This window comes from Microcaecilia unicolor, chromosome 3 (genome assembly GCF_901765095.1).
Source record: "Microcaecilia unicolor chromosome 3, aMicUni1.1, whole genome shotgun sequence".
NCBI lineage: Eukaryota > Metazoa > Chordata > Amphibia > Gymnophiona > Siphonopidae > Microcaecilia > Microcaecilia unicolor.
In genome coordinates this window covers 204,239,586-204,261,146 of record NC_044033.1, presented here as the reverse complement: position 1 = coordinate 204,261,146, position 21,561 = coordinate 204,239,586, and the positions used below count along the sequence as shown (strand labels likewise).

Below are 21,561 nucleotides of genomic sequence, written 5' to 3'. Positions count from 1 at the left end.
AAGTAAAAATCTGTCTCCGTAACTGAAGAAAGATTATACACTTGCTGTATGTTAAATTTGTGCATTTAGAGACACTTGCGCTGTGCATAGAAACATATCTTTTATGTTAGATACTGGGAAACAGAGAAGCCTGAAATATTGACATTCACCTTTAATATGACAGGGGTTCTCTGCCTGTACAAGAGATGACAAGAATCCATGACCTGGTGGGTGGGGGAAGGAGAAAATCACACCCACCCTCACTAACACCTTCAGTGTCCTTTCTCTCCCCATCATATGCAGCAACAAAGATGATGTGGGAGGGTCCAATTACACTCTCCCCCTGCTGCCCAAGTGTCCATAAGAACACAAGAGTTGCCATAAGTCCATCTAGGCTAATATCTTGCTTTCAACAGTGGCAAAGTCCCAAAAAGTAGCGAGTCCATGCTGCTGACCCCAGGGATAAGCAGTGGCTTTCCCCAGGTCTACCTTAATAGCAATTTACAGACTTTTTTCCTCCAGGAACTTGTCCAAAGCTTTTTGAGACCCAGCTACTTTAATTTCTTTTACCACATCCTCCAGCAATGAATTCCAGAGCTTAACTATTTGTTGAGTGAAAAAATATTTCCACTTATTTGTTTCAAAAGTATTAGCATGTAACTTCATGGTGTGTTCCCTAATCTTTGTACTTTTTACAAAAGTAAACAATCGATTCACATTTATCCGTACTACACCATCTTTCATGTCCCCCCTCAGCCACCTGTTCTCCAAGCTGAACAGCCCTAACCTTTTTAGCCTTTTCTCATAGGAGAGGGGTTCCACCTCCTTAATGGATTTGGTCGGGGGCAGGGCTTGTGTTGAGTTATCCACTAACCGGTTAAAACTGTCCCAATGTTATCTGCTGAGCTAACCGTCTACCGGTCCGAATATTGGCCAGTATGCGGTTAGCTTTTGGGTGACCATACATATCCAAATATTCAAAGTTGGAGCCTGGACAAGGTCGGCATTGAATATCCAGACTTAGTTCAGGACATCGCCATGTGAATACAGCGCCAAGGGCAAGGAATGTGTTTGAATCAATACCATATCAGCAAGGAACAGAATGGGAGAAGTAGTGATGGAAGAAAACCCAAGAGGTTAACAGCACAAGCTGAGTGCCTGGTGATTTTACTTCACCAGATCTCATCAGCACAGCAAACTCCCACCAACATTGCAAGGCAGGAAACAACCCATAGCTCCGGGCTCTTCTGTATTCAATAGGGTAGGATTAAGTGGCCAACATCTATCCCTTCCTCCACTACCCCACAGCTAATCACCATGTCCCTGGCTGGCTAGGGATTCTGCAGGGGCAGTATCCCCCCCCCCCCCTCCCCTTATAGGTGACATTTAATAACCATATTCAGGTCTGAGACTGGTTGCTAAAATAATTAGGGGGAAAAATTCCTCGGGTAGTGCACATAGGTCTAATTAAGCTGCAGAGCAAGCAAACATTTAAAAGAAAGATCAAGGTTAGGGAGCCGTTGGCCTCAGTAATCCAACTCATTCATTCCCACACAAACTGTTACTTTTGTATCACCTAAAAAAAATAAAAAAATAAAAAAACAACCCATGATGAAACATACAAATGAGGCACCCAAGAAATCAAACCATAACTCTCAGAACACAGCACCTGCCTAACAAGATCAACAAGACCCAAGTGACCACATCCACCTTCCAATCTGATGTGCCTTATACCCAGAGGGAGTTTACTTATCCATCAATGCCCAAGGACCAACCTTCATCAATGATGTCACAATGGCTTCATTGTCTTATACTTGGCTCACTTTTATTATATTGATAACTTCCCCCATTAATGTGAAGAGTTTTAGTCTCTGGTAACCAGAGCTAATATTGTGATGTCATAGTGCCTCATTCCACCAATAAGAGCCAACCTCACCAGTGACGTCACAATGGCTTGACTGTCCTATACTTGGCTCAATTTTATTACATACAGCACTGATTTCGATCTCTAGAGACATTTCTCTTTCCTTTAATCAAGGGGAGAAGTTATCAACATGGGCTACCGTTAAGATGTGTTATTTTACTGTTAACCCCAGTTATTAATAACTAGATCTCACTACATAAAATGGGACCTGTGCTAAAATAGCACGTTAGTGCTAAAATAGCATGTCTTAAAGGTAGCCCGTGATTATAACTCTCCCCCCCCCCAAGACGACAACAACTCATAGCACTGATGAGTGGCATAACAAACCCTCCTCTTATAACAGTTTCCCAAACTGTTTAGGGTGGTGACCTGGGTGGGCAGTCCATAGGATGTCATTTCCTGCACTACCCTGTGGCCGCATGAATTGGGGCTGTGGGCGTAGAAAGATTGGTGAACACTGTCTTATAAGATTTGCCATTCAGACTCCTACCAATAGACTGAATTTTACTAATTGTGCTTCTCTTAAAACGAAATGCACTGGCAATCAAATATGAGTTTAAAGTCAATAAATAACTGGCTCGTCGAGCAAATGGAAGATTTGAGACCGGGGTTAACCACGTGCTGAGCCCTGCGGACACCACTTTGGCTAAACAAACAAGTGTTCTTAAAGAGAAGAAGCAAAAAAAACACCAAGGAATTCAAATTTCAACAGAGCAGAGTAGACGCAGGTACACAATCTTTCCACATTCGCTCCCTGGCAAGTCACACGCCCTTCCACAGATTAATATTCATTTCAGGTTTTAGAAGCCAATGTGACCTCCTTAATAGGGTGGGACACAGCTGAAAAATATGTCCTGGGTCAAAATCACAGCTTTTTATATCCTTTTTCCACAAGTTCCCACAAATATGAATTTGATGAATGGAAAAAAAGAAATTCCTTAAACCCCTCCTCTGGGGGCGAGAGTTTGAGAAGGGTTTTTTTTCCCTGTATGGCTTCATTATTTCAGAATCTGATCCCTGAAGCTGACCTTTTCCATACTCTTCTTTCTTAAACATTTTAGTGAATCTTTGCGTCGGTTTGTTCAGATATATGTCAAAGTACTTTCAAGGGGATATGATTAAACTTGTTCAAGAACTTAAAAGGTTTTCTGGAGCTGGACTAGTGGCAGAGAACTGAGTTTGAACCCAGGTCAGCCAAGGACAATGCCCCCAAAATAGCCGGTTTGCAATTAGGTGCTAACAGTTCATTTTCAACGGCAATAACTGATTAAATGCGGCTGAAATTTAGTGGACAGCCCCGAACAAGCGCGTTAACCGGTCAGTGGTTGTTCCTGGCCAGTTAAATCATTGTGAATACTGATCACTATGCTTATAAATTTATTTGCCTAGATTGTCATTTGCATTCATTTGCCTAGATTTAGGAGCCTACTTTATAAGCCTAAGGGGGAGTTCTATATATGGCAACTAAAACTGTGCATGAAACTTGACTAACAAGCCAATTGGCGCCGATAATTGGCCAGTAACAATTATCGGCACTAATTAGAATTTACACACACAACTTGCTAAGTGTATTCTGTGAAGTGGCATGCATAAATTTTAATGTGTGGATCTCAAAAGGGGGCATGGCCAAGGGAAGGGCACGGTCAGGTTTTAGTTGGCGTAAACAGTTGCACCTAGTCGTGGAGACAGCGCTACGCTAATTCTATAAACCACGCCTAACTTTAGGTTTTGTTTATAGAATAGCGTTAAGCGTGGTTTGTTTGGTGACATATATAGAATCCCCCCCCCCCCCCCCCGTGTAGGAAATCAGAGCTTAGTTCCTAATTTCTTTTCATCGCCCTAAATCTTCCCAATACCACCCACTTTTAATGCGTGTACATTTATTTATTTAGATTTTGCTCACACCTTTTTCAGTAGTAGCTCAAGGTGAGTTACATTCAGGTACTCTGGATATTTCTCTGTCCCACGAGGGCTCACAATCTAAGTTTGTACCTGAGGCAATGGAGGGTTAAGTGACTTGCCCAAGGTCACAAGGAGCAGCAGTGGGATGTGAACTGGTCACCTCTGGATTGCAAGACTGGTGCTCTAACCACTAGGCCACTCTTCCACTCCTATTCTTTGGGGTTCTACATGGAATGTTGCTACTCTGAGATTCTGCATGGAATCTTGTTACTCTTTAGGATTCTAGAATCTTGCTATTTATTGATTTAGATTTTGCTCACACCTTTTTCAGTAGTAGCTCAAGGTGAGTTACATTCAGGTACACTGGATATTTCTCTGTCCCAGGGGGGCTCACAATCTAAGTTTATAACTGAGGCAATGGAGGGTTAAGTGACTTGCCCAAGGTCACAAGGAGCAGCAGTGGGATTTGAACCGGCCACCTCTGGATTGCAAGACCGGTGCTCTAACCACTAGGCCACTCGTCCACTCCACGTGTATAAGTGCGGAGCGTAAGAAGGATGTACAAAGAGGAACTAAGACATCCAGGTCGGGACGTCTCATGTTACGCTAGCACCTTCAAACAGGATTGGCCGACGAAGACCATTCTTCTAAAAACACTTGGAGACGTGGACTTTATGAACTGGTACATGCGGCAAGAATGTCCATTTTACAAGAATAAAACCTGAAATATCAAAACAGGAGCAGAAACGTCTCTGTGGCAGCACAGGGAACATTTATGTTATGAAAAATAACAAACGTTTATTCTTCCCGAAGCTGTCAAAGAGACCCTTATCCCTTGTCTGTTTCACTTTCAGGGAGGCACATCAACCATGGCAGGATTAAGGAGGTGACCTCCCCTAATTCTCACTAGGAGCATTTTTCTGACACCTGGGCTTCCCCGGGTAGCAGATCTAAATCCCGACGTTCCTCTTTTTGGATATAAACATTCATTCCCCTTCTGAAATGGGGAACAAACCAGATTTTTATCTAGTCCTGCCCAAAACATGCCCCACATTTCTCCCCCTTGCCCTATGGACGTTCTTCAGTTTTAGACATTTATATCCCTAAACTCAGGATTTCGATGTTTACGCACCATGAATGTATCAAAGCTGGTTTATGACCTTCGAAAACATAAATAATGTTTCTGAAATAAGTCCCTTAGGGCTTTTTTTTTTTTTTTTTACAAAGCCATGCTAGCGATTCCCACATGGCAAATGAGAGGAAGCCCGTAGGAACTGAATAGGCTTCCTCTCGTTTGCCGCAACAAGAATCGGTAGCACCACCCCATAAAAGAGGCCCTTAGTAATCCTTGAGTATAAATTTAGGCAACTCAGCCATAATCAATTTTCAAAGGGCCAAATATTCAAAGGATTTAAGCTTCTAACTCTGGGGTCCTTTTACTAAGCTGCGGTAAGAGCCAGTGAGTGTTTTTGATGCGCGCTGAGGACCCCTTTTACGGCAACGGGTAAAAGACTGCCTATTTTTGAGGAAAAGAAATGGCCATACGTTAAGTGAAATGCTTACCGTGTGACCATTTTTTTTTGGGGAGGGGGGGGGGAGAGTTTGCCCTTACTGCCACCCACTGAGATGGCAGTATGGGCTCCCGCACCAACTGGGTAGAATGCGGCACTGCCCAATTACTGCCGGTTAAGTTTCAGTGCTACATAAATAGGATGTATTTTTTGTAACGCCGGAAATGTAACTACCGTCGGGCTTCTGGGGTAGTTCCGGATTGGCATGCTGTAAGTTCGCGGTGGGCTTACTGCTGTTTCGTGAATGGGAGTTATGCTCATAAAATTGGCCTCTTTGAAAATTTACCAGAGCTGCGTGTGCACACATTTTTACTCAAAATTCCACTGAACTCATAAATTTAACAGCATGAGAAGTAGGTGGCAACAAGGACAGATTTAGGGCAGGGAAAATAAAAGTTAGGAGCTTAGCACTGATTTTCAGCTCTAGGCTCAAATCTGGGCAATTTTAAGAGCCCAACTTAAGCTCCTAAATTCAGATGAATTTTCAGCTGAAGAGTTAGGCTCCTAGGTTTGACTAAAACTAGGGCACAAATTTAAGGCAGCTAATTTAGGTGCATGAATTTAAGAGTTCCGTATTTTCTGAATATTGGGATCAAAGAGATCAATTTTGGAACATAAACTCACAAAGTTAGAGACATAAATACTTTGAATATTGGCCCGAAATTTCATGGCGTCGAATCCTGGCTGTGGGTCCGATTTAAACCAGAAGCCTAAACGAGAAGGAAACTGCTAGGATCCAAAACAAAGAAAGAAAGAAAACCTGGATGGTTACACCAGTGGTTCCCAAACCTGGTCCTGGAGGCACCCCAGCCAGTCAGGTTTCAGGATATTCACAATGAATATTCATGAGAGAGATTTGCATGCACAGCCTCCACTGCATGCAAATCTCTCTCATGAATATTCATTGTGAATATCCTGAAAACCTGACTGGCTGTGGTGCCTCCAGAATCTGACTAAATTCCTGCCCCCACTGGAAGGGCTGGAGAGCTGCACAATGTTACACTCTGTTGGGTTTAGCTAAATATTTGCAATGTAACACCTGTAGTGTCAAGTTAACCATTACTTGTTCATGTCTTCAAGTTAATCTCTGTGCGACAACACAGCGGGTGCCATAATGCCAGTGGGTATCAGTACAGCCAAGGGTCAGTACTTCCCAGATTGCAGGGGTGAAGGGGGGGGGGTCACATGACAACTGCCAGTCAATCACATGCCATGATTTTCTCTGGTCTGGGTTAGATCACGTTAGTGGCAACAGGGAGCAAACAGAAATGTGAAGGAATGGAAAATAAAAAGAAAATGCAATGAGCCTTTTAACTGTCTCGCAGATGACCTGGAGGTGAGAACCTCAATTCTAACCTCAGTTTTATCCCCAATTCTCTTGAGAGCAGTTTCTTAAAATTGGCACAATGGGAGTATGCTTAGTGCCCATTCTATAACGGTTTCTGGGTGGGCATAATAGTAACTGAAAGACATCTTTGTAACTGAAAGTTAGGCTTAGGCCATGACTGGTGTAAGTTGGGGGAGGGGGATAAATGCACCATGCAATAAGAGCAACTGATAAAATTATAGCACTTATGTGAACAACTTTCAATTACCAGTGCCAATCACATATGAACATAAGCATAGCCATACTGGGTCGGACCAACGGTCCATCTAGCCCAGTATCCAGCTTCCAACAGTGGCCAAGCCAGGTCGCAAGTACCTGGCAGAAACCCCAAAGAGTAGCAACATTCCGGAATCCTAAACAGTTAGAAGATTCCAGGCAGAATCCTAAAGAGTAACAAGATTCCATGCAAAAACCCAATAGTAGCAACATTCCATGCTACCAATCCAAGGGCGAGCAGTGGCTCTCACCATGTCTATCTCAATAGCAGACTACGGACTTTTCCTCCAGGAACTTGTCCAAACCTTTTTTTAAACCCGGATATGCTAACTGCTAATATTCTCTAACATAAGCATGCTCCTTGGCTCCACCTTATAAAATTGACTTTTCTGTGTATGACTTCATCTCCCTGTGCCTCACTTTCCTATAATTATCAAGAAGGGGCAGCAGAAGCAAAAAAAAGTGCTATTTCTTCTCCTTTGGAAGCACTGCAGAGCAGGTCAACAACCACATCTTCTAGCCAGACTCTCCACCCCACAGATGGCTTCAGGGCTGGTCTTTAGGGTGGGGCAAGCATGACATCAGGATACCATGCTACAAAGAGCTCCAACCATACATAACCAGGGTCACCGAATGCTCTCCCTCCACCCCACCCCTGCCAACCCAACCCTGCCCTCTATCTACAGCACACGCGAACTAGTGTGAAGGGCACCCCATTGACAGATCTGGCCAGGGGCAGCATCGTTGCATCCAATGGTTGGAGGGAGAAGGGGTCATCGACACCAGCCACCCCAAAGCTGGCCCTGGGTGTCTTCTGAAGCATTACAGATGTAACGCAAGCCAGCTCCCTGTGCGGGCAAAAAGTCCCAGTGTGTTAACAGAGCAGAACACTCCTGGTCACAGTTCAGAAACCAAAGCTCAAGCAACAACCAGCCCTCACCAGTGGAATTATTTTGCTCCGTTGGGTTGATCACCAACTCCTAGTTCCAGCCATCAGCTCCCTCACTGCAAAGAGGAAAGCCCCCTGTCCCTAGGCCAAAACAGCTGCACGCTTCAAATGTCTGTATAAGCAAGAAACACATTTCTGGTATGCAAAAAGGTATGAATTTGTTGGAATACTAAAATCCCCTCGCTGCAGAGAATTTCTCTAAGGGAACTTCTTGCTGAACATGATTTGGTTTTTAAGAGATACGGTACCTATGAGTGCTGGGACACCCCTGGCATACCATTAAGCCTGCTGCTACAACTGAGCAAGAACAACCCAATTTTATTGGGAGGGTTTCTAGAACATGACAGTGACATCTATAAACAGCAGAACATCTGCAGAAGGGACTCCCATGATATCTCGAAAGCCAGTCCTCTGTAAATGCCTTCTCTTCTGTAGCCTTCTTACTGCATTGGGGGGGGGGGTGGGAGAATCAGAGGGTGGAGGGATGTGATCAATGCTCTGGAGCAATCCATCTGCCCGTTAGACTTAGCGTTGCTGAGATGCCACATAGGATTCATGCCAACATGACTTCATTCAACGCCTGTCTGTCTGCTCCATCCCGCTACACCAGGGGTTCTCAACTCAGTCTTCGGGGCACACCTAGAAAGTCAGGTTTTCAGGATACCCACAGTGATCTGCATACAGTGGAGGTAGTGCATGCAAATTTATCAGATGTATATTCATTGTGGGTATCCCGAAAACCTGACTGGCTGGGTGTGTCCTGAGATCTCCTCACTCTGCACAAATTCTAAAACCAACTTCAGATACTCTAGTCTAAAGATGAAAAGTACTTCTCCCATCTGAAACCTCAGCCCCCGTCCTACAACCTCCGAAAAATAAACATATATATATATATATATATATATATATATATAAAACAGAACAGCCCCGAGCAGATCTCATCACCATTCATCCTAATGAAAACCAGAGCAGAACCAGGAATGCACACTGCCATCATTGGTCGCAGGACAGGTGAAAAAGAAAGAGATCTGTCTCCAGAATGCACCAAGGACTATGTTGCAACCTCAGCAGTTGTCTCCTGCCCCTTCTGAGCTTCCTGCTCAATTGGAACAAGCTTTGTTGGGCTACTACGGCATCAAGAGCCATCATTGGCAACCACCTGGGAAGTGTTCCTCTACCTTACTGTATGGCTTCCTCCCAGCTCAATCCTCAGCTGGAGACCCTCTTGGACCCTGAACTTGTGAACCTTGAGTCTATTCACTAGGGGAGGCAACTCTATAAGCGGACGCCTCTATTTAGGTATCCCAATGCCGCAAGGCGAAAGCCTGTTCTATGACGATATCTAGCCACCCGGATTCCTTGGTAGAATACTAGCATAACCCAACATCGGTGTGTTCTACGTTTCTGTACCCCCCTGTTACATCAGCCATAGACTGTTATGTCACTTACGTGTGCCCATAGACCAGTATTAAATTGACTTGGGAAAAATACACTGCTTACTTCTGGGATAAGCAGCATAAAATATATTATACTTTTTTGGGATCTTGCCAAGTACTTGTGACCTGGATTGGCCACTGTTGGAAACAGGATGCTGGGCACGATGGACCTTTGGTCTGTCCCAGTGTGGCAATACTTATGTACTCTATGTTTGAAGTGCCAAGGTCATTTTTTCTTTTTTTGCTTTGATAACATCCTCTTTCTATATAGAGATTCCCTGTATTTATCCCCACACATTTTTGAATTCTGTCATTATTTTTGTCCCCACCACCTCCCTCAGGAGGACATTCCAGGCATCCACCGCCCTAGTGGAGTGGATGCCTGGAAGTGAAGGAGTAACCTAGTGGTTAGTGCAGCGGACTTTGAACCTGGTGAACTGGGTCTGATCCCACTGCAGCTCCTTGTGACTCTGGGCAAGTCTTCTAACCCTCCATTGTCCCTGGTACAAATAAGTACATGTGTATACTATGTAAACCACTTTGATTGTAACCACAGAAATGCGGTATATCAAGTCCCATTCCCTCTCCATGAAAAAGTATTTGTGGAAGGGAGGAGTGGCCTAGTGGTTAGAGCACTGGTCTTGCAATCCAGAGGTGGCCGGTTCAAATCCCACTGCTGCTCCTTGTGATCTTGGGCAAGTCACTTAACCCTCCATTGCCTCAGGTACAAACTTAGATTGTGCTCCCTCCTGGGACAGAGAAATATCCAGAGTACCTGAATGTAACTCACCTTGAACTGAAAAAGGTGTGAGCAAAATCTAAATAAATAAATACATATTTACCGATGTTAATTCTAAGTCTACCTCCCTGCAACCTTAGTTCATGTCCTCTAGTTCTGTGGCTTCCCTGTCTCTGAAAAACATCTATTTGCATACCGATACCTTTCATGTATTAAAAAGTCTGTACCATATCCCTCCTTTCCTCTAGGGAATACATATTCAGGACTTCAAGTCTCTTCTCATACAAACTCCATACCATTTTGGTCGCTATTCTCTGAACTGCTTTACGTTGTTTAGTGTCCTTAGCGAGATACAATCTCCAAAACCAAACACAATACGCAAAGTGGAGCCTCACCAATGACTTGTACAGGGGCATCAACACCTCCTTTCTTCTACTAGTTATGCCTCTCTCTATGCAGCCCAGCATCCTTCTGGCTATAGCCACCGCCTTGTCACCTTAAGATTCTCAGACATCACCCCAAAGTCCCTCTCCTGGATGTTGCATATCAACCTCTCACCCCCATCATAAGAGTAGCCATACTGGGTCAAGACCAATGATCCATCTAGCCCAGTATTCTGTTTTCCAAACAGTGGCCAAACCAGGTCACAAGTACCTGGCAGAAACCCAAATCATGGCAACACTCCATACTACAAATCCCAGGGCAAGCAGTTGCTTCCCATGTCTGCCTCAATAGCAGACTATGGACTTTTCCTCCAGGAATTTGTCCAAACCTTTTTTAAACCCAGATACGCTAACCGCTGTTACCACATCCTCCGGCAAAGAGTTCCAGAGCTTAACTATTCGTTCAGTGAAAAAATATTTCCTCCTATTTGTTTTTAAAGTATTTCCATGTAACTTCCTCGAGTGTCCCCTAGTCTTTGTACTTTTGGAACGAGTAAAAAATCGATTCACTTCTACTCGTTCTACACCGCTCAGGATTTTGTAGACCTCAATCATATCTCCCCTCAGCCGTCTCTTTTCCAAGCTGAAGAGCCCTAACCTCTTTAGCCTCAAAGCTCCTTTGGATTTCTACACCCAAATGGGTGTTACTTGGAAGGTTGAAGGGGGAGTTTGAAGAGAAACTCCTCGAAGATTAAGAGGACATTACAACCCCATTCATTCCCTCCTTCCTTCCTAACCCCAGAGCTTTCCTGGTCTAGTCTAGTTTTAAAGACTGACTATGAGGCATATTTTCAAAGCACTTAGCCTTCCAAAGTTCCATAGGTTTCTATGGAACCGTGGAAGGCTAAGTGCTTTGAAAATATGCCTCGTGGTCAACTAATTCCTGCTTAACTTCTACCCAAGGGAAAGCCTGCTTTTAAATTTTAAAGCGACCATGGATTACCATACGCTGCTGCTGTCACTTTAAAGTTAGGTTGAAAGCAGACAGATGTGGGAAGCTTCAGAGAGAAAGAAGGGACCGAACACATGGATAAGGTTTACCACAACCCAGTTTAGCTGCCTTGTGCAGGATAAAGAATTTTCTTAGACTGGGATTACCACAGAGGCAGCCACCAGGCGGGCGTGGATGTTTTAAGATTTCCTTTTCAACGTGTAACTGTGTCACTATATAACTGTGTACACCAAACTGTGAAAAAGATGTTTCCCCCACCCATTTCTATAAGTCGACTCACTTTAATAACACAGGAGTTCTTTTAGGGCATGCTAAATTGCATTAGTCTGCACTAAATACTGTGTGTCCTATTTTTAGGAAACAGGGGTGATGTGATACACACGTTCAAATATTTGAAAGATATTAATGCGCAAACAAATGTTTTCTGGAGACGGGAAGGTGGTAGAACTCGAGGACATGAAATGAGGATGAAGGGGGGCAGACTCAGGACTAATGTCGGGAAGTATTTTTTCACGGAGAGAGTGGTGGATATGTGGAATGCCGTCCCGCGGGAGGTGGTAGAGATGAAAACGGTAATGGAATTCAAACATGCGTGGGATAAACACAAAAGAATCCTGTTTAGAAGGAATGGTTCCACGGAATCTTAGCGGAGATTGGATGGCGACGTCTGTAATTGGGAACAAAACGGGAGCTGGGCAGACTTCTACGGTCTATGCCCTGATCCTGACTGAATAGATAGATAGGGGCTGGAGTGTAAATTTTAAGGGGCTTCGACATTAGCTTCAGAACTTAGTACAAGAATAGTGCTGGGCAGACTTCTACAGTCTTTGCCCTGAGCAAGGCAGGGACAAATCAAACTCGGGTATACATATAAAGTATCACATACCATATAAAATTAGTTTATCTCATTGGGAAGACTGGATGGACTGTAAGGTCTTTATCTGCCGTCATTTACTATGTTACAATGTTACTCTTTGGGGTTCTACATGGAATGTTGCTACTAATTGGGATTCCGGAATCTTGTAACTCTTTAGGATTCCAGAATCTTCAGAACTTTTAGTACAAGAAGAGTGCTGGGCAGACTTCTACGGTCTGTGTCCGGAGAATGGCAAGGACAAATCAAACTCTGGCGGGGGGAAGAGGGGTTGGTGGTTGAGAGGCTAGGATGGGGGAGGGCAGACTTATACGGGGTCTGTGCCGGAGCCGGTGATGGGAGGCGGGAAATACTGCTGCACAGACTTATACGGTCTGTGCCCTGAAAAAGACAGGTACAAATCAAGGTAAGGTATACACATATGAGTTTATCGTGGGCAGACTAGATGGACCGTGCAGGTCTTTTTCTGCCGTCATCTACTATGTTACTATGTTACATACCATATAAAATGAGTTTATCTTGTTGGGCAGACTGGATGGTCCGTATGGGTCTTTATCTGCTGTCATTTACTATGTTACTATGTTTTATATCCATGGCACTTATCACGCACTAAGGTTTAGTAAAATGTCCTCTTACTTGTACATTGTATAACCACTAACAAGGGTGCACCCATTTTAAGCAGTGAATGTAGAAAAACATTAAAAATACACCACTAAAACAAAACTGCAGTACATCCTAACCTTAGCAAATATCAAAACTGGGTCAAAACTAGCCTATCAAAAAGGGAAGGGAACTGGATATACCGCCTTTCTGTGGTTTTTGCAACTACATTCAAAGCGGTTTACATAGTATATTCAGGTACTTATTTTGTACCAGGGGCAATGGAGGGTTAAGTGACTTGCCCAGAGTCACAAGGAGCTGCAGTGGGAATTGAACTCAGTTTCCCAGGATCAAAGTTCACTGCACTAACCACTAGGCTACTCCTCCGTGTCCCCAGAAAACACAACTAGCCACCAGAACCCAGCAGCGGCTAATCAGAATTCAGCCGAGCCCTTACATTCTAGGCCTTAAATAATCCATGAGAACTCACTTGCGGAATAGCGTTTCCTCTAAGCCATGCAAATGTGTGCGTGCACATGGGTCAGAAAGGGAGCGAACGATTTTTGTTGGCTTAATTGTGAACATAGGCTATATCGCACACATCGAGGTGAGGTTGAAAACTTGCGTACAAAATGTTTTTCATGAACACATGAGCCACCAAATTATTAGAGAGAACTTTGTTGAAGAATCAGTAAAATCTATAAAATGTTAAAATAACAAAGTTAAACTTAAAAAAAAAAAATTCCCTGAATGCCAGAAGATTATTTTCTGGTCTAATATCTCCTGGTAAACTATTCCACAGGGAGGGAACCTATAGTCAAAAAGGTTCTAGACCAGGTTTTCTCAACCCAGTCCTTGGGAGACACCCAGACAGTCAGGTTTTCAGTATATTCACAATGAATATGCATGAGATAGATTTACATAGGATACAGGTAGTGCATGCAAACTGCATATTCATTGTGGATATCCTAAAAACCTGAATGGCTAGATATATCCCAAGGACTGGGTTGAGAACCCCTGGTCTAGACCTGCGGGGAAGCAGGATATTTTCAGGTATGCTCCTTGACCAGATCTTAACTCTCAAATAAGTATATGCCAACACAACTTGCTGAACACATAAGATGGACCACTGCCTCACTGCACATAAAAAGCCAGTGCTAAGAAGTCGGAACGTGGCTTTTTTGTTCTCCAGTAGCCCGTGAAGCTGGCACAAAAGTAGGCCGGCATTGGCATGCCTATTAACCAACCTTGCTATCAAATTCTGAAGTTCCTGGAGTTTGCAAACTGATACAGGTGGGAGGGACACATAAAAGGCGTTGCAGTAGTCTAGCTGAGATGTGATTCATAGATGACCCTCTGTTTTCACGGCAATTGATATTCCAAAGAGGACGCAGCAGTCATAAAGCAAGAGACACTGGAGATATGAGTCTCCAGGCTAGCACTACAGTCTAGTTCTAGCCCTGAGATTCTGGCTTTTGAGGTTACTTCAATGAGGACCCCATCAACCATGGGACTCAGCTACAACCTACAGATCTTTCAGATCAGAAAAGGGGGAAAGGGAAATGGGACTTGATATATCGCCTTTCTGAGGTTTTTGCAACTACATTCAAAGCAGTTTACATATATTCAGGCACTTATTTTGTACCAGGGGCAATGGAGGGTTAAGTGACTTGCCCAGAGTCACAAGGAGCTGCAGTGGGAATCAAACTCAGTTCCCCAGGATCAAAGTCCACTGCACTAACCACTAGGCTACTCCTCCGCTCTTGCAGCTGGTTACAAAGAGGAAGGGGCGACAGAAGATGTCTGTGAAAGGGTTAAGGGTGCTTGAATACTGCTTTAAGAGTTGTCCCACTGCACCTTCCCACAGGGCTGTGGAGTTGGAGTCACAGTCGTGGCGTTGGAGGCAATTTTGGGTGGAATCGGTAAAAATGTACCGACTTCAGCTTCTAAATAAAACATTATAATATATGGTAAATTTATCATTTTATACTGATATATACAGTATAGTCTTGATTATCCGACCTTTGGTAATCCATCTGGCATATCTGACAACCCCCCCCCCCCCCCTCGGAGATGTAATTGCATTTATTTCTATTATAAATCTTTGTTTTAGAACGATGTTTGAAAATTGGGACCCCATATGGCTTTGTTTATGCATCGTTTGAGGGGTTTATGCAGTGTTTTCCGTATTATCCAACTTTTCAGTTATCCGATGACAGGTCGGTCCCATTTAGATCGGATAATTGAGACTGTACAGTAGACATCTTTGTCTTTTCTAAAGTTACAGTTACTAGTACTTTAGATCCAGAACAAAAAATGTAAAGTCTAGTATTTCGGAGTCAGATAGTAGAAAAACAGAGTCAGGGTCAGAGTCGAAGGTTTGGTGTACTGACTCCACAGTCCTGCTTTCCCCACCCAAAACCTCCCAGTACAGCATCTCAGACTGAAGGTCTCAGATACCAAAGGCCAGGGGATAACATTTAGAGGTTATTTTTCCACTGCTATATTTCCTTTTTTGGTGGGTGGGGGGGGCAGCACTCCCCAGGAATGACTGCACTGTTTGCAGTGGGTCATTGTCCTGTGTTCTGGAGAGAGAGAAATCACGCTGCACTCATACACTTAGGTTGAGCGCCGTCATTCGCTTAATGCCTTCAAACAGGAAGGCAAGCCAAGCCCACTCCTCAGCAAACTCACACCCCTCCCCTCCCTTAATTTTCATATCAAAATACACCTGTATCATTGTTTCTGATCTGTAGTGCTATCCCCCACTCCATTACAACCTGCTGCACGGGCTGACTTCCTTTCATTTAATCCCATCTCCTCCCCCCCCACCCCTCCAATCTCTCATTTAGCTCAGCCAAGTCATCAAAGACTCTAAGTGACAGGCAAAGACAAGGAGGCTGGAGAAAGAACGGGAAAGATGGCATAAGCCTATCTGGCCTGTTATGTGGGTTGAAGCCAGTAGGCAGAGCTCACTGCTCTATCAATTGCCTTGTTTTGGGTGTACCAAGATGGCGGTGGCTGCATTGGGGAGAACAAAAACCTCCTTGGGTGGACTGGCATTAGCTTTTGTGATGTCACGCCGTCTCCTGTTCTTTCTCCAACCTCCTTGGGCAAAGACTCCCAATTTTCCTTAAGATCTCTAGCACAAATGTGCTCTTGAACAGCCACTAGGTGTCACCACAGAGCAAATGGCTGTGGCACCCTACTTCTACCACCAAGGTGGAAGAGCTAGCTGGCTGTATGCACCGTCTTCACAGCTCTTCTCCGCTTGAAGAATCAAACATTTGGGGTCAACACCCCAACACACTCGTACTGGGGACACTAAAAGATAATTTTATAAGGTTTGGTGCCAAATATGTGCATAGATTACAAAATACTAGTAGTTAATGCACATCATTACTGTACACCGCCTTGAGTGAATTCCTTCATAAAGGCGGTAAATAAATCCTAATAATTAGTGCCAATAATTGTATTTGTGCACATAGGGCTAAATTCTATATATGACAACTGAAAAATCCGTGCAGAATAAATTTCTGCCTAAGTGTGTTCTATAAACGACACCTAGATTTAGACGCAGTACATAGAATAAGCTTAGTTGATATCCTAGTGCCTAGAACTACGTGCATCCATTTACACCAAGGGAAACGTGGCATAAAAAACCAGCGCATAGATTTAGGCACAGAGGGTCATATTTTATAACTGTTTGTGCAAATTTTGGAACACCCACAAAATGCCCATTTCCATGCATTAGAAATTAGGCGCTGTGCACTACAGAATACGCTTAGCGAGTTGTGCGTGTAAATTCTAATTATTGCCAATTAGTGCTCCTTACTGCTGGTTAAGTGCTGTTAAAAACACTGATTGGCTTGTGAAGCCAATTAAGTTACTTGCGTTGTTATAGGATACGCTTGAATTTCGGTGCAGAACGCTAGGCGCAACATATAGAATCCGGCAGATAGCGTTGCACGGTCCACCAACCACTGATCTGTCGTAAGCGGATGCGCCTACATTTTGGCTCACCAGGGTGGCATTTTGCTAAGATTTTATAATGGCCAATGACGCTAAAGTGTGCCCCGTTGTGGAACCGAGTTACGGAATTGCCCCGTAGGGGCCTAATTTACCCAGGTCTCTCCCCAAAGACCCAAAATGCAAGAAGTGCCTTGGTGAATCCAGCTTTCACCATCTGCTTTAATTTGTTTTAAATGATTTACTAATTCTACCTTGTCTCTGCGGCATCACCTATTAATTAACCCTCAGAATTTTCTGCAGCTCGGAAAAGGAGGGGGAAATTAACACACAGCATTTCTTTTCTTTTTTTTTACAACAGAGATTGGCTTACAGAAATATATATTTTTTTGAAGATGTTGAAAGAAGAGTACAAAAATATCTGAACGTGTGAAAGAATGAATACAGAGCAAAAAAAACACAAATCTGTGTTCTAGTCCCTGGCACAGCATCTGTCTCCCTCCTGAGGGCTTTAGTGAGGAATCTGCCTCCCCCCCCCCCCCCCCCAACACACAAAATTCATCTCGATTCCTCCCCTCTCCCTTCCTTCCAAGTAGAAACTGCAGCCACAACAAAAATTCCCCCCCCCCCCCCCACACCCAAATTCAAAGCCAAAAGTGTTTCACTCCCTACTGGGGAAAATAGAGAGGCAGAGACTGAAAACGTTCTTCAAACATTCAGCATCTGTATTTTTTTCTTGGTTTAAGTATTTATTGAAATTCTTACTTCCTTCACTTCAACTGCCAGAACTATATATATAAACACAAACTTTTCTCTCTGTCTTCACCTATCCTTTCTTCCCTGCAACCCTTCCTTCGCTTTTTCATTGTATAGGCATCCTAAGTGGAGAAATTCCTATGGAGGAGACAGGAGCAAGTGGGGGAGGGGGCGATCGCACACCCCCCACCCCCCAACAGCTGCCCTCACTCCAGACTTTCCAGGAGATCCCTACTGGGAAGGCTTTCTACTAAGTTTACTTAACTGAAATTACACACAAACATAACAACAGCAAAGTCGTTGTGAACTTGCATTTTTGCTTTCCTGCATCGACGAGACACTAAAAAAAAAAAATTGACAAGAGGACAAAAGGGCTTTCAGACAAGCAATCACACCGAGGGATAAAATATACCGTAAAGTGGGGTTTGTCTGGATTAAAGGTACACTTTGAGCCTGGGATTAAAATGATTAATTATTTTCTTGTCTGCGTGAGACTGAGAGCGAGAGAGAGAGAGAGAAAAAAAGTTTCTCGACAACCCAGTTTCCCAGAGGAGGGAGAGAAAAAGGACTCTTATTTCCAAGGAAGGAGGGGAAATTGTTCAGTGAAATATAAAGTCCTTTATCAATCCCCACCCCTCCATCTTATTTTGCCCCTGGTTGGTTTGGTCGAGAGGGGAGAGAAAAAAAAAAGGCAGGAGGAGAGGAAAAGAGAAAAGGGAGGGGAGAGAAAGAGCAGAGGAGAGCGTGGGAAAGAAGTTTGGCTTTCTCGAGCCCTGCAGAGAAAGAATGTGGAAATCGCAGCCCAGGAGCCTCCCAAAAGTTTTCCAAGAGAAAGAGGGAAGGCTCAGAATTTCTCAGCACAAAGTAAAGATAGTTTGCTGCAGAGACAGGCAGAGAAAAGTGAAATTCACAACACAAGCCTTTCTCAGAGACAAATGTAACAAAAGTTTGCAACATTTACAAAAGCAGAGACCGAGAGAGGAATTCAACATTTTAAAAAAAAGGCCTCTGAACAACAAAGAGGTTTTGTTTTATTTTCAGACATCCACAAAGAATTCCAAACAAAAACAAATTAGAACCAACTAAAAGGTTTTCAGAAATGTAAATGTGTTTAAAAAGAATTCTCAACTTCAACTTAAAAGAGTTTCCAGCGATCCTAACAAACCAGCAGCCCCTGACGTGACGCTCTTTTCACAAAGAAGTAAAGAAGATCGACTTTCTCAGCTACAAAGAGACAGAAAAGTATCCCTACCAAGGAAACAACCAAAAGCCAAGAATCCGCAACAACTTTAACTGTCAAATAGTAAATACAGGAAAACGTTTAAGTCTGAAAACGGGAAAGTGTCCAAAGCCAGGCACACACGTTTTATGGCTGCACAGATAGACGTTTAGATAACCAGATTTATAAGCGCAGGAGAGAGAGGATCAGATTGCAGGAACGGCAAAACCGGGCTAGGCTCAGATTCTGCACCCCGGTTGACCGAGGAAAGCGGGATGGGGGAGGGGAATTATGGGGAGCACAAAAGCCTCTGTCTTGGGAGGTAGGGGCTAATGGTTTCAGTTTGGGAGTCCCTGATTTTTCGTGGGGGGGGGGGGGTTACAGGGGTCTCTGATCCTGTTCTTACAGATGAAACACTCTGATTTTCCTTAGGGGGAGGGCAGAGAAGGAGCTCTGATTTTTCGGGGGGGGGGGGGGGTTACAGGAGTCTCTGATCCTGTTCTTATAGATGAAACTCTTGATTTACTTTAGGGGGAGGGCTGAGAAGGAGCTCTGATTTTTCGGGAGTAAAGAGGGTGCACTGCCCTCCGATCCTGTTTTTTTGGAGAGGAAATGATCCCTAATTTTTGTCCGGGGGGGGGGCAGGGAGAGAGATCCCTTATGATCGCGGGGGGGGGGGATTTTAGAAAGGGGGACGCTCTTGCTTACCTGCTGCTCCCCGCTGGATCTGCGCTGTGAGGAGGGCGATGAGCAGCAGCAACGGGCAGAGTCCGCACTGGGGCTGCCCCATACCGCTGTCCGAGCCCCGCCGCCTCCCGTCCGGTTTATACATCCATGGAGGGGGCCCGACGGCTCCCGATCTCTTTTCTTCTTCCCCCGGCACCACGATCTCCAGTCCTCCTCCTCCTCCCCAGCCCCGAATCTCTGCTCCAGATCTCGCCGCAAAAAAAAGTTTCAGCAGAAACTTTCGTCCCGAGCCGCGAGGCGCTGACCCCTCCCCTCCCCCACTCACCGCTCAGGGACCCGCCCACCGCAGGAGGGACCGCCTGGACCCGCCCACTCACGTCCAGCTCCACTCCTTCTCACTTACTCCTCCCCTCCTGTCTCCTCTCCTCCCTAGCTCACAGATGCCCTTCTCTAATCCACCTCTTCTTCCCTCACGCTTTCCTTTCCTTTTCTCCTCCCTCACTTTTTCTCACCTCCTTCCCTTTCTAATTCTTTCACAGACTAGTCCATTCTCACTCAGTGGCTCCTCTCGTCTCTTATTCACTTTACAAGCCCCTGTCTTTCTCCTTCCCTCAGGCCCCCCAAGCTGCTGCCCGTCATCCCTCCCTCACCGACCCCTTCCTCCATTCCTCACTACCTCCCTTCTTTTATCCTTCGCCCCTTCACTCGTCCTCAATCCCCTCCCTCCCTACTCTCAGGACCTCAAGCCATAGGAGCTGGCTCTGTGGGTAGTTGAGCACCCCCCCCCCCCTTTGAACAAATTCCCTTGACTGTGTCCAGGGAGAAGTAATTTTCATTCGGTTTAACACCCCCCCCCCCCCAATAATTTTTGAAAAGTTGGCTCCCCTTCCTCAGCTCAGTCCACTCTGGTTGGCCTTCTCCCACCCTCCCTGACTCCCTTTTCCTTCTGTCTTTCCATATCTTACTTTTCCCAGACTCCGTCACCGAACTAGGTCTCTACTCAGTATCCCCTTTCCTTCCCTACCCTATGATTCTCTCCTTCCCCCCCCCCCCCCCCCCCCCCGCCTCTCTCCCTAACACTTTCCATCCTAAGCGGACTCCCTTCCTTTACTTTCATAACCTCAGGTAACCTTGACACAGTTCTTTCTTCTCCCACACAATAACTCATCCACTCTCTCTGACAGAGGCACCAATTAACTTGGTTCATGGAACCAAATATGTCTCTGCCATATTTAATTCCAGATAATCCAAATCACAGCGTTGACAAGTCACCCACTGCCCTCAATTTTGGTGATGGTAGGTACCTTATCCATTTTACTGCACCGTTTGGACCACTCACCATTATTTCCTCAGGATACTGGAATGGTTTATGGCCGCAATGTACAGCCCTCACTACCCCTGTGTCTTGGGTGGGCAGCTGTTTAGGTACCATCCAGCTGCAACAGCACTTAGCATTCAAGATTTGACATGAGAACGTCTTCAGCATCATGTAAGGGGGCAGGGCGGATTAGGGATTTAGAAGTCAAAACACCAGTGGCAAATATACCTAATTAAATTTAGAATGAATACTTGTCCAAACTACTCAAGTTTGAACTTTGTTCCTTATTCCGTTCGCTGGGTAAATGTCTCCTGTCGTCCCCCTTCTCCCCCACTGCTAACTCCCGGCTCCGTTCCTTCTATCTCGCTGCTCCCTATGCCTGGAATAGACTCCCTGACCCAGTACGTCAGGCTCAGTCTCTGGCTGTCTTCAAGTCTAGGCTTAAAGCCCACCTCTGCTACTTCTTTCGACTCCTAACCATGACTCTCTTACTCAATACCCTCACTTATCATCCCCACCACTGCAATTTCCCCACCCCTAGCTGTCTGTTCGTCTGTCCAATTTAGATTGTAAGCTCTGTTGAGCAGGGACTGTTTTTTCATGTTGATTTGTACAGCGCTGCGTAAGTCTAGTAGTGCTA

At 44.7% G+C, this 21,561-nt stretch overlaps 1 protein-coding gene across 1 annotated transcript in view; it reads right to left on the bottom strand.

Annotated features, from left to right (window-relative positions):
* The window catches only part of NOTCH3 (notch receptor 3), a 144,013-nt gene extending 124,136 nt beyond the window's left edge, over positions 1-19,877 (bottom strand). Inside the window, exon 1 of the mRNA XM_030197189.1 lies at positions 19,625-19,877. Coding sequence (XP_030053049.1) covers positions 19,625-19,748 — 124 coding nt within the window. The 5' untranslated portion in view covers positions 19,749-19,877. The remainder of the gene's footprint in view (positions 1-19,624) is intronic.
* Positions 19,878-21,561: the final 1,684 nt, after the last annotated feature.